The sequence below is a fragment of the Salvelinus fontinalis genome, unplaced genomic scaffold (genome assembly GCF_029448725.1).
Source record: "Salvelinus fontinalis isolate EN_2023a unplaced genomic scaffold, ASM2944872v1 scaffold_1856, whole genome shotgun sequence".
In the NCBI taxonomy this organism is placed as follows: Eukaryota; Metazoa; Chordata; class Actinopteri; order Salmoniformes; family Salmonidae; genus Salvelinus; species Salvelinus fontinalis.
This window is the reverse complement of record NW_026602065.1, coordinates 6,030-20,000: the sequence shown is the minus strand read 5'-3', so window position 1 is coordinate 20,000 and position 13,971 is coordinate 6,030. Positions and strand designations below refer to the sequence as shown.

Below are 13,971 nucleotides of genomic sequence, written 5' to 3'. Positions count from 1 at the left end.
AGTATCTAGCTAAAACACAGCCATTATCTGTCTATTTACCAACTGTAGTATCTAGCTAACACACAGCCATTATCTGTCTATTTACCAACTGTAGTATCTAGCTAACACACAGCCATTATCTGTCTATTTACCAACTGTAGTATCTAGCTAACACACAGCCATTATCTGTCTATTTACCAACTGTAGTATCTAGCTAATACACAGCCATTATCTGGCTATTTACCAACTGTTGTATCTAGCTAACACACAGCCATTATCTGGCTATTTACCAGCTGTAGTATCTAGCTAACATACAGCCATTATCTGTCGATTTACCAACTGTAGTATCTAGCTAAAAACTAGCTGTTATCAGTCTATTTACCAACTGTAGTATCTAGTTAACACAGCCATTATCTGTATATTTACCAACTGTAGTATCTAGCTAACACACAGCAATTATCTGTCTATTTACCAACTGTAGCATCTAGCTAACACACAGCCATTATCTGTCTATTTACCAACTGTAGTATCTAGCTAACACACAGCCATTATCTGGATATTTACCAGCTGTAGTATCTAGCTAACATACAGCCATTATCTGTCGATTTACCAACTGTAGTATCTAGCTAAAAACTAGCTGTTATCAGTCTATTTACCAACTGTAGTATCTAGTTAACACAGCCATTATCTGTATATTTACCAACTGTAGTATCTAGCTAACACACAGCAATTATCTGTCTATTTACCAACTGTAGTATCTAGCTAACACACAGCCATTATCTGTCTATTTACCAACTGTAGTATCTAGCTAACACACAGCCATTATCTGTCTATTTACCAACTGTAGTATCTAGCTAACACACAGCCATTATCTGGCTATTTACCAACTGTAGTATCTAGCTAACACACAGCCATTATCTGTCTATTTACCAATTGTATTAACTAGCTAACACACAGCCATTATCTGTCTATTTACCAACTGTAGTACACCGCTGAAGAAGGTGAATATTGAATGTTAATTGAATGTTAATTGAATGTAAATTGAATGTTAATTGAATTTTAATTGAAGGTCTGGGAATTTTCTCCATGTCTACTGGTGCTGATAAAGAAGAGGCCTCCAGTGACAGGAGTAATTCTGCCTCGGTATTCCCATTACCTACTCCCCCTCTTCTACCTCCTCTCCTCCAGACAAGGAGCTCACATTTCACAGCTGCACATTACTGCAAAAATTAGCGGAATGCTATGAAAAGTTCTAACCCATTAAACTGAATTCCTGTATCCTTAACATGCTAATCTAAACCCCAGTCTTTTCCCAGTGCTGAGTCAGCTACAGATTAGCTCAAAAAGAGGAGCGAAATGCAATGGAAACCCACAGCTGTCCAGTCTATCCTCCTCAGTCTTTTCCCAGCCTATACTCAGCCGGAGGATGGGTCTCAACCGTACTCCAGAGTGAACTAACGGCCATCTGATCTGGTCCCAGAGATCATCGGTGAAACACTCTTCTATCTCCGTTATTGATTTACTGAGCTGTAGAGACTCTCCTAGTGCTGTTATTGATTTACTGAGCTGTAGAGACTCTCCTAGTGCTGTTATTGATTTATTGAGCTGTAGAGACTCTCCTATCTCCCTTATTGATTTACTGAGCTGTAGAGACTCTTCTAGTGCTGTTAATGATTTACTGAGCTGTAGAGACTCTTATAGTGCTGTTATTGATTTACTGAGCTGTAGAGACTCTCCTAGTGCTGTTATTGATTTACTGAGCTGTAGAGACTCTTATAGTGCTGTTATTGATTTACTGAGCTGTAGAGACTCTCTCCTAGTGCTGTTATTGATTTACTGAGCTGTAGAGACTCTCCTAGTACTGTTATTGATTTACTGAGCTGTAGAGAATCTTCTATCTCCGTTATTGATTTACTGAGCTGTAGAGACTCCCCTAGTGCTGTTATTGATTTACTGAGCTGTAGAGACTCCCCTAGTGCTGTTATTGATTTACTGAGCTGTAGAGATTCTCCTAGTGCTGTGATTGATTTACTGAGCTGTAGAGACTCTCCTAGTGCTGTTATTGATTTACTGAGCTGTAGAGACTCGTCTAGTACTGTTTTTGATTTACTGAGCTGTAGAGACTCTCCTATCTACGTTATTGATTTACTGAGCTGTAGAGACTCTCCTCGTGCTGTTATTGATTTACTGAGCTGTAGACTCTTCTACCTCCGTTATTTATTTACTGAGCTGTAGAGAACTAGTTTCTCCTGAACGTGTTGCTCCTGAACGTGTTGCTCCTGAACGTGCTGCTCCTGAACGTGTTGCTCCTGAACGTATTGCTCCTGAACGTGCTGCTCCTGAACGTGTTGCTCCTGAACATGTTGCTCCTGAGCATGCTGCTCCTGAACGCGTTGCTCCTGAACGTGTTGCTCCTGAACGTGTTGCTCCTGAACGTATTGGTCCTGAACGTGCTGCTCCTGAACGTGTTGCTCCTGAACGTGTTGCTCCTGAACGTGTTGCTCCTGAACGTATTGGTCCTGAACGTGCTGCTCCTGAACGTGTTGCTCCTGAACATGTTGCTCCTGAGCATGCTGCTCCTGAACGCGTTGCTCCTGAACGTTTTGCTCCTGAACGTGTTGCTCCTGAACATGTTGCTCCTGAACGTGTTGCTCCTGAACGTGTTGCTCCTGAACATGTTGCTCCTGAACGTGTTGCTCCTGAACATGTTGCTCCTGAGCATGCTGCTCCTGAACGTGTTGCTCCTGAACGTGTTGCTCCTGAACGTGTTGCTCCTGAACGTGTTCCAAACATGTACCTATTTTTGCCGTGTCCCTCTCCCCCTCTCACACTCTTCCCCTCTGAACCTACTCTGCTGCCCTACCAGTACCACCACCCAGATGACACCCAACCAACCCACTACCCCAGACATGGTAGACTATTATAGAGGCTCAGCGCTGAATGGTAAAAGGGCTCCATGCTGACTGCAGCTTCTTACACATCTGCCAGCCACAGCGGGGTTGGTGCTGTTGGCTGTGTAGCCTGGCAAGTGTTGGCATTATATCCTGGATGGTATTGGCCCTAGCCCGCTGACTGAAGTCTGGCCAGGTTGGCCCTCTGTGGAACACCAGGCTGACACCCTGCCCATGGCCCTCGGGATATTGGTAATGAAACGGCATCTTCACCTTCTCAGCTACTTGGCATGGGAAACCCTCTGCAGCGTTATGATACGAGGACAACGACACGAGACCAGAGCGCTGGCTTGGCATGGGAAACCCTCTGTAGAGTTATGATACAAGGACAACGACACGAGACCAGAGCGCTGGCTTGGCATGGGAAACCCTCTGTAGTGTTAATATACAAGGACAACGACACGAGACCAGAGCGCTGGCTTGGCATGGGAAACCCTCTGTGGCGTTATGATACAAGGACAACGACACGAGACCAGAGCGCTGGCTTGGCATGGGAAACCCTCTGCAGCATTATGATACAAGGACAACGACACGAGACCAGAGCGCTGGCTTGGCATGGGAAACCCTCTGTAGAGTTATGATACAAGGACAACGACACGAGACCAGAGTGCTAGTTTGGCATGGGAAACCCTCTGCAGCGTTATGATACAAGGACAACGACACGAGACCAGAGCGCTGGCTTGGCATGGGAAACCCTCTGCAGCATTATGATACAAGGACAACGACACGAGACCAGAGCGCTGGCTTGGCATGGGAAACCCTCTGTAGTGTTAATATACAAGGACAACGACACGAGACCAGAGCGCTGGCTTGGCATGGGAAACCCTCTGTGGCGTTATGATACAAGGACAACGACACGAGACCAGAGCGCTGGCTTGGCATGGGAAACCCTCTGCAGCATTATGATACAAGGACAACGACACGAGACCAGAGCGCTGGCTTGGCATGGGAAACCCTCTGTAGTGTTAATATACAAGGACAACGACACGAGACCAGAGTGCTGGCTTGGCATGGGAAACACACTTTACCTACAGATGGTGACATAAGGAGGACAGAAATAGAGTATAATATCTAGTTGAAATGGAAGTGGTGTTTTATCCAGCCCCTGATACTGCTGAACGCTGGCTTGGCACCGTGAATCCACTCTGGACTGCTCCTGTAGTCTACAACCCCCCTGATGGTTAAATAAGGAGGAGGACAAACTGAAGTGAAAAATGATGGGGGTAGTTTACCACTAGAATAAAGTTCTTCATTCTTGGACCTAGGTTTGAAAAATGTCCTTCATTCTTGGACCTAGGATTGCCTCTAATAATGAAAATAGACAGTGGAATATGACCCATGTTTATTAGGCTGTAGTACCTGGGGTAGTGATGTTGGGGGATACATTATACCTCATAATGACAGTGGACTAGGACCCATGTTTATTAGGCTGTAGTACCTAGGGTAGTGATGTTGGGGGATACATGATACCTCATAATGACAGTGGAATATGACCCATGTTTATTAGGCTGTAGTACCTGGGGTAGTGATGTTGGGGGATACATGATACCTCATAATGACAGTGGAATATGACCCATGTTTATTAGGCTGTAGTACCTGGGGTAGTGATGTTGGGGGATACATGATACCTCATAATGACAGTGGAATATTACCCATGTTTATTAGGCTGTAGTACCTGAGGTAGTGATGTTGGGGGATACATGATACCTCATAATGACAGTGGAATATGACCCATGTTTATTAGGCTGTAGTACCTGGGGTAGTGATGTTGGGGATACATGATAACTCATGACAGTGGAATATGACCCATGTTTATTAGGCTGTAGTACCTGGGGTAGTGATGTTGGGGGATACATGATACCTCATAATGACAGTGGAATATGACCCATGTTTATTAGGCTGTAGTACCTGGGGTAGTGATGTTGGGGGATCCATGATACCTCATAATGACAGTGGAATATGACCCATGTTTATTAGGCCGTAATACCTGGGGTAGTGATGTTGGGGGATCCATGATACCTCATATCGACAGTGGGATATGACCCATTTTTATTAGGCTGTAGTACCTGGGGTAGTGATGTTGGGGATACATTATAACTCATGACAGTGGAATATGACCCATGTTTAATTTGCTGTAGTACCTGGGGTAGTGATGTTGGGGGATACATGATAACTCATGACAGTGGAATATGACCCATGTTTAATTTGCTGTAGTACCTGGGGTAGTGATGTTGGGGGATACATGATAACTCATGACAGTGGAATATGACCCATGTTCATTAGGCTGTAGTACCTGGGGTAGTGATGTTGGGGGATACATGATAACTCATAATGACAGTGGAATATTACCCATGTTTATTAGGCTGTAGTACCTGAGGTAGTGATGTTGGGGGATACATGATACCTCATAATGACAGTGGAATATGACCCATGTTTATTAGGCTGTAGTACCTGGGGTAGTGATGTTGGGGATACATTATAACCCATGACAGTGGAATATGACCCATGTTTATTAGGCTGTAGTACCTGGGGTAGTGATGTTGGGGGATACATGATACCTCATAATGACAGTGGAATATGACCCATGTTCATTAGGCTGTAGTACCTGGGGTAGTTATGTTGGGGGATACATGATAACTCATAATGACAGTGGAATATGACCCATGTTTATTAGGCTGTAGTACCTGGGGTAGTGATGTTGGGGGATACATGATAACTCATGACAGTGGAATATGACCCATGTTTATTAGGCTGTAGTACCTGGGGTAGTGATGTTGGGGGATACATGATAACCCATGACAGTGGAATATGACCCATGTTTATTAGGCTGTAGTACCTGGGGTAGTGATGTTGGGGGATACATGATAACTCATGACAGTGGAATATGACCCATGTTTATTAGGCTGTAGTACCTGGGGTAGTGATGTTGGGGATACATTATAACCCATGACAGTGGACTATGACCCATGTTTATTAGGCTGTAGTACCTGAGGTAGTGATGTTGGGGGATACATGATACCTCATAATGACAGTGGAATATGACCCATTATCATAGGCTGTAGTACCTGAGGTAGTGATGTTGGGGGATACATGATAACTCATAATGACAGTGGAATAGGACCCATGTTTATTAGGCTGTAGTACCTGGGGTAGTGATGTTGGGGGATACATGATACCTCATAATAACAGTGGAATATGACCCATGTTTATTAGGCTGTAGTACCTGAGGTAGTGATGTTGGGGGATACATGATAACTCATAATGACAGTGGAATATGACCCATGTTTATTAGGCTGTAGTACCTGAGGTAGTGATGTTGGGGGATACATGATAACTCATGACAGTGGAATATGACCCATGTTTTTTAGGCTGTAGTACCTGAGGTAGTGATGTTGGGGGATACATGATACCTCATAATGACAGTGGAATATGACCCATGTTCATAGGCTGTAGTACCTGGGGTAGTGATGTTGGGGGATACATGATAGCTCATGACAGTGGAATATGACCCATGTTTATTAAGCTGTAGTACCTGGGGTAGTGATGTTGGGGGATACATGATATCTCATAATAACAGTGGAATATGACCCATGTTTATTAGGCTGTAGTACCTGGGGTAGTGATGTTGGGGGATACATGATACCTCATAATGACAGTGGAATATGACCCATGTTCATAGGCTGTAGTACCTGGGGTAGTGATGTTAGGGGATACATTATAACCCATGACAGTGGAATAGGACCCATGTTTATTAGGCTGTAGTACCTGGGGTAGTGATGTTGGGGGATACATGATAACCCATGACAGTGGAATATGACCCATGTTCATTAGGCTGTAGTACCTGGGGTAGTGATGTTGGGGGATACATGATACCTCATAATGACAGTGGAATATGACCCATGTTTATTAGGCTGTAGTACCTGGGGTAGTGATGTTGGGGGATACATTATAACCCATGACAGTGGAATATGACCCATGTTTATTAGGCTGTAGTACCTGAGGTAGTGATGTTGGGGATACATGATACCTCATAATGACAGTGGACTAGGACCCATGTTTATTAGGCTGTAGTACCTGGGGTAGTGATGTTGGGGGATACATTATAACCCATGACAGTGGAATATGACCCATGTTTATTAGGCTGTAGTACCTGAGGTAGTGATGTTGGGGATACATGATACCTCATAATGACAGTGGACTAGGACCCATGTCCATTAGGCTGTAGTACCTGGGGTAGTGATGTTGGGGATACATGATACCTCATAATGACAGTGGAATATGACCCATGTTTATTAGGCTGTAGTACCTGAGGTAGTGATGTTGGGGGATACATGATAACTCATGACAGTGGAATATGACCCATGTTTATTAGGCTGTATTACCTGGGGTAGTAATGTTGGGGGATACATGATAACTCATAATGACAGTGGAATCTGACCCATGTTTATTAGGCTGTAGTACCTGAGGTAGTGATGTTGGGGGATACATGATACCTCATAATGACAGTGGAATAGGACCCATGTTTATTAGGCTGTAGTACCTGAGGTAGTGATGTTGGGGGATACATGATACCTCATAATGAAAGTGGAATAGGACCCATGTTTATTAGGCTGTAGTACCTGGGGTAGTGATGTTGGGGGATACATGATACCTCATAATGACAGTGGAATAGGACCCATGTTTATTAGGCTGTAGTACCTGAGGTAGTGATGTTGGGGGATACATGATAACTCATGACAGTGGACTAGGACCCATGTTTATTAGGCTGTAGTTCCTGGGGTAGTGATGTTGGGGGATACATGATACCTCATGACAGTGGAATATGACCCATGTTTATTAGGCTGTAGTACCTGGGGTAGTGATGTTGGGGGATACATGATACCTCATAATGACAGTGGAATAGGACCCATGTTTATTAGGCTGTAGTACCTGGGGTAGTGATGTTGGGGGATACATGATACCTCACAATGACAGTGGAATATGACCCATGTTTATTAGGCTGTAGTACCTGGGGTAGTGATGTTGGGGGATACATGATACCTCATAATGACAGTGGAATATGACCCATGTTTATTAGGCTGTAGTACCTGAGGTAGTGATGTTGGGGGATACATGATACCTCATGACAGTGGAATATGACCCATGTTTATTAGGCTGTAGTACCTGAGGTAGTGATGTTGGGGGATCCATGATAACTCATAATGACAGTGGAATATGACCCATGTTTATTAGGCTGTAGTACCTGGGGTAGTGATGTTGGGGGATACATGATACCTCATAATAACAGTGGAATATGACCCATGTTTATTAGGCTGTAGTACCTGGGGTAGTGATGTTGGGGGATACATGATACCTCATAATGACAGTGGAATATGACCCATGTTCATAGGCTGTAGTACCTGGGGTAGTGATGTTAGGGGATACATTATAACCCATGACAGTGGAATAGGACCCATGTTTATTAGGCTGTAGTACCTGGGGTAGTGATGTTGGGGGATACATGATAACCCATGACAGTGGAATATGACCCATGTTCATTAGGCTGTAGTACCTGGGGTAGTGATGTTGGGGATACATGATACCTCATAATGACAGTGGAATATGACCCATGTTTATTAGGCTGTAGTACCTGGGGTAGTGATGTTGGGGGATACATTATAACCCATGACGGTGGAATATGACCCATGTTTATTAGGCTGTAGTACCTGAGGTAGTGATGTTGGGGATACATGATACCTCATAATGACAGTGGACTAGGACCCATGTTTATAAGGCTGTAGTACCTGGGGTAGTGATGTTGGGGGATACATTATAACCATGACAGTGGAATATGACCCATGTTTATTAGGCTGTAGTACCTGAGATAGTGATGTTGGGGATACATGATACCTCATAATGACAGTGGACTAGGACCCATGTCCATTAGGCTGTAGTACCTGGGGTAGTGATGTTGGGGGATACATGATACCTCATAATGACAGTGGAATAGGACCCATGTTTATTAGGCTGTAGTACCTGGGGTAGTGATGTTGGGGATACATTATAACCCATGACAGTGGAATATGACCCATGTTTATTAGGCTGTAGTACCTGAGGTAGTGATGTTGGGGGATACATGATACCTCATAATGACAGTGGAATAGGACCCATGTTTATTAGGCTGTAGTACCTGAGGTAGTGACGAGCAGTTGAACTGAGGCACGAAGAAGATAAAGAGCGAAAGGATATTTTGAGACAGACACTGACATTGTATTTGACCGGAGGTAAGTCATGCTGAACAGGTACTGGACCTGTTGAAGAGGCATTGTCGTGTTGAAGCTCAGTGGGTTCTGTTACGGTACAGTAGTTAAAACAGTCTGAGACTGGGCTGACCAGCGCCAGAGACAGACGCTATTACTGTAAGAGCCCTGAGGTAAGTCTGTCTGAACACGTACTGACCAAATATCAGAACCACATTACAGGGTTTAATATCATACTGACCAAATATCAGAACCACATTACAGGGTTTAATATCATACTGACCAAATATCAGAACCACATTACAGGGTTTAATATCACACTGACCAAATATCAGAAACCACATTACAGGGTTTAATATCACACTGACCAAATATCAGAACCACATTACAGGGTTTAATATCATACTGACCAAATATCAGAACCACATTACAGGGTTTAATATCACACTGACCATGTAAACCCTGTAAAGATGTCTGTTTCAACAGAGCTGTGGTCTATGTTATGTCATCACAGTCTGAGTTGTGACGCTCCCTGACAGCTCAGGGCCTTTTAAGGGGTCAGGGGTCCTCGCAGTCTGAGTTGTGACGCTCCCTGACAGCTCAGGGCCTTTTAAGGGGTCAGGGGTCATCGCAGTCTGGGTTGTGACACTCCCTGACAGCTCAGGGCCTTTTAAGGGGTCAGGGGTCATCGCAGTCTGAGTTGTGACGCTCCCTGACAGCTCAGGGCCTTTTAAGGGGTCAGGAGTCATCGCAGTCTGGGTTGTGACGCTCCCTGACAGCTCAGGGCCTTTTAAGGGGTCAGGGGTCATCTCAGTCTGAGCTGTGACGCTCCCTGACAGCTCAGGGCCTTTTAAGGGGTCAGGGCTCATCGCAGTCTGAGTTGTGACGCTCCCTGACAGCTCAGGGCCTTTTAAGGGGTCAGGGGTCATCGCAGTCTGGGTTGTGACGCTCCCTGACAGCTCAGGGCCTTTTAAGGGGTCAGGGGTCATCAGTCTGGGTCGTGACGCTCCCTGACAGCTCAGGGCCTTTTAAGGGGTCAGGGGTCATCGCAGTCTGGGTTGTGACGCTCCCTGACAGCTCAGGGCCTTTTAAGGAAGCCTTACTGAACCAATACAACCAGCACATTTAAACAGGACTCCACTTGGACTGTATTAGAGAAGTCACTTCAAGTCTGGCAGAGCTTCGAGCAGGGAACACACACACACACACACACACACACACACACACACACACACACACACACACACACACACACACACACACACACACACACACACACACACACACACACACACACACACACACACACACACACACACACACACACACGCAGCCACTGGTCTCTGTCGTTGATTGAGTGAACAGAGTGTTAGTGCCAAATGGCCCCCTCTTCCTATTGGACCTGGTTAAAGTAGGGCCCCTTATAGGGAATAGGGTGCCATTTGGCACATAGTCAGGGTGACTTTACATTTGATCTGGTGATATTTTATGTCTCTGTCTCCAAATGAGTTAAATGAATCAAGAATTAGATGAATCAAGAATTAAATGAATCAGAGTTAAATGAATCAGCGTTAAATGAATCAGCGTTAAATGAATCAGTTAAATGAATCAGCGTTAAATGAATCAGCGTTAAATGAATCAGCGTTAAATGAATCAGAGTTAAATGAATCAGAGTTAAATGAATCAGCGTTAAATGAATCAGCGTTAAATGAATCAGAGTTAAATGAATCAGATTCATGTTTCATGCGTTATCTCTAATGAAGCTCAGACAAGTCCACATGTAACAGTATAACTTTAGTCCGTCCCCTCGCCCCGACCCAGGCGCGAACCAGGGACCCTCTGCACACATCAACAACAGTCACCCACGAAGCATCGTTACCCATCGCTCCACAAAAGCCGCGGTCCTTGCAGAGCAAGGGGAACCACTACTTCAAGGTCTCAGAGCAAGTGACGTCACCGACTGAAAGGCTGCTAGCGCGCTCCACCGCTACCTAGCTAGCCCTTTCACATCGGTTACACACAGAGTATTCTCCTGTTCTTTCAGCAACCACCAATGTTGGTTTACATTGACTTTAATAAAGTGTTGGTTTACATTGACTTTTTATATTTTGGGTTCTGATGGAGTACGACATTTAAACTAAGCTCATGAAGCATTTATAAGTTATATTCATTGACTAATTTATTGATTAATTTATAAGTTATATTCATTGATTAATTTATAAGTTATATTCATTGACTAATTTATTGATTCATTTATAAGTTATGTTAATTTATTATTTGATTGATTAATTTATAAGTTATATTCATTGATTAATTTATTGATTAATTTATAAGTTATATTCATTGATTCAATTATTGATTCATTTATAAGTTATATTCATTGATTCATTTATAAGTTATATTCATTTATTCATTTGTTGATTCATTTATAAGTTATATTCATTGATTCATTTATTGATTCATTTATAAGTTATATTCATTGACTAATTTATTGATTCATTTATAAGTTATGTTAATTTATTATTTGATTGATTAATTTATAAGTTATATTCATTGATTCATTTATTGATTCATTTATAAGTTATATTCATTGATTCATTTATTGATTAATTTATAAGTTATATTCATTGATTCATTTATTGATTCATTTATAAGTTATATTCATTGATTCATTTATTGATTCCTTTATAAGTCCAAAAATGAATGCAGCAACTGCATATGTAAAATATGTCAAAATAATAATGTCTGGTTGACGAAACACCGAACCCATTCTCAACAAGCACCACTGACAAAACACCCGACCCATTCTCAACAAGCACCACTGATAAAACACCCAACCCATTCTCAACAAGCACCACTGACGAAACACCCAACCCATTCTCAACAAGCACCACTGACAAAACACCCAACCCATTCTCAACAAGCACCACTGACAAAACACCCAACCCGTTCTCAACAAGCACCACTGACGAAACACCCAACCCATTCTCAACAAGCCCCACTGACAGAACACCCAACCAGTTCTCAACAAGCACCACTGATAAAACACACAACCCATTCTAAACAAGCACCACTGACAAAACACCCAACCCGTTCTCAACAAGCACCACTGACGAAACACCCAACCCGTTCCCAACCCATTCTCAACAAGCCCCACTGACAAAACACCCAACCCGTTCTCAACAAGCCCCACTGACAAAACACCCAACCCGTTCTCAACAAGCACCACTGATAAAACACCCAACCCATTCTAAACAAGCACCACTGACAAAACACCCAACCCATTCCCAACAAGCACCACTGATAAAACACCCAACCCATTCTCAACAAGCACCACTGATAAAACACCTAACCCGTTCTCAACAAGCACCACTGACAAAACACCCAACCCATTCTAAACAAGCACCACTGACAAAACACCCAACCCATTCTCAACAAGCACCACTGACAAAACACCCAACCAGTTCTCAACAAGCACCACTGACAAAACACCCAACCCATTCTAAACAAACACCACTGACAAAACACCCAACCCGTTCCCAACAAGCACCACTGATAAAACACCCAACCCATTATCAACAAGCACCACTGATAAAACACCCAACCCGTTCTCAACAAGCACCACTGATAAAACACCCAACCCATTCTCAACAAGCACCACTGACAAAACACCCAACCCATTCTCAACAAGCACCACTGATAAAACACCCAACCCATTCTCAACGCGCACCACTGACAAAACACCCAACCCGTTCTCAACAAGCCCCACTGACAAAAGACCCAACCCGTTCTCAACAAGCACCACTGATAAAACACCCAACCCATTCTCAACAAGCACCACTGACAAAACACCCAACCCATTCCCAACAAGCACCACTGACAAAACACCGACCCATTCTCAACAAGCACCACTGACAAAACACCCAACCCATTTCCAACCCATTCTCAACAAGCACCACTGACAAAACACCGACCCATTCTCAACAAGCACCACTGACAAAACACCGACCCATTCTCAACAAGCACCACTGACAAAACACCCAACCCATTCCCAACCCATTCTCAACAAGCCCCACTGACAAAACACCCAACCCGTTCTCAACAAGCACCACTGACAAAACACCCAACCCATTCTCAACAAGCACCACTGACAAAACACCCAACCCATTCCCAACAAGCACCACTGACAAAACACCGACCCATTCTCAACAAGCACCACTGACAAAACACCCAACCCATTCTCAACAAGCACCACTGACAAAACACCCAACCCATTCTCAACAAGCCCCACTGATAAAACACCCAACCCATTCTCAACAAGCACCACTGACAAAACACCCAACCCATTCCCAACAAGCACCACTGACAAAACACCGACCCATTCTCAACAAGCACCACTGACAAAACACCCAACCCATTCTCAACAAGCACCACTGACAAAACACCCAACCCATTCTCAACAAGCCCCACTGATAAAACACCCAACCCATTCTCAACGAGCACCACTGATTAAACACCCAACCCATTCCCAACAAGCACCACTGACAAAACACCCAACCCATTCTCAACAAGCACCACTGACAAAACACCCAACCCGTTCTCAACAAGCCCCACTGACGAAACACCCAACCCGTTCTCAACAAGCCCCACTGACGAAACACCCAACCCATTCTCAACAAGCCCCACATCTCGTCCATGGTGTAGTCGTGTGAGTCCTCAGAGGGTTGAGATAGATGTGTGTGTCTGTCACTATTCTCCACTACGCTAATGAACATCAGTAATCCACATTCAGTTCGTTAGCT

At 43.9% G+C, this 13,971-nt stretch overlaps 1 protein-coding gene across 1 annotated transcript; it reads right to left on the bottom strand.

Moving 5' to 3' along the window:
* Positions 1-2,204: 2,204 nt before the first annotated feature.
* Positions 2,205-10,098, bottom strand: LOC129850156 (involucrin-like; the record flags this gene model as incomplete). The annotated part of the gene is made up of 2 exons (XM_055916705.1): positions 9,682-10,098; positions 2,205-2,753 (listed from the first exon to the last, which is right to left on the bottom strand). Coding segments are annotated over exons 1-2 (966 nt in total), but the record flags the coding sequence as incomplete, so codon positions are not given.
* Positions 10,099-13,971: the final 3,873 nt, after the last annotated feature.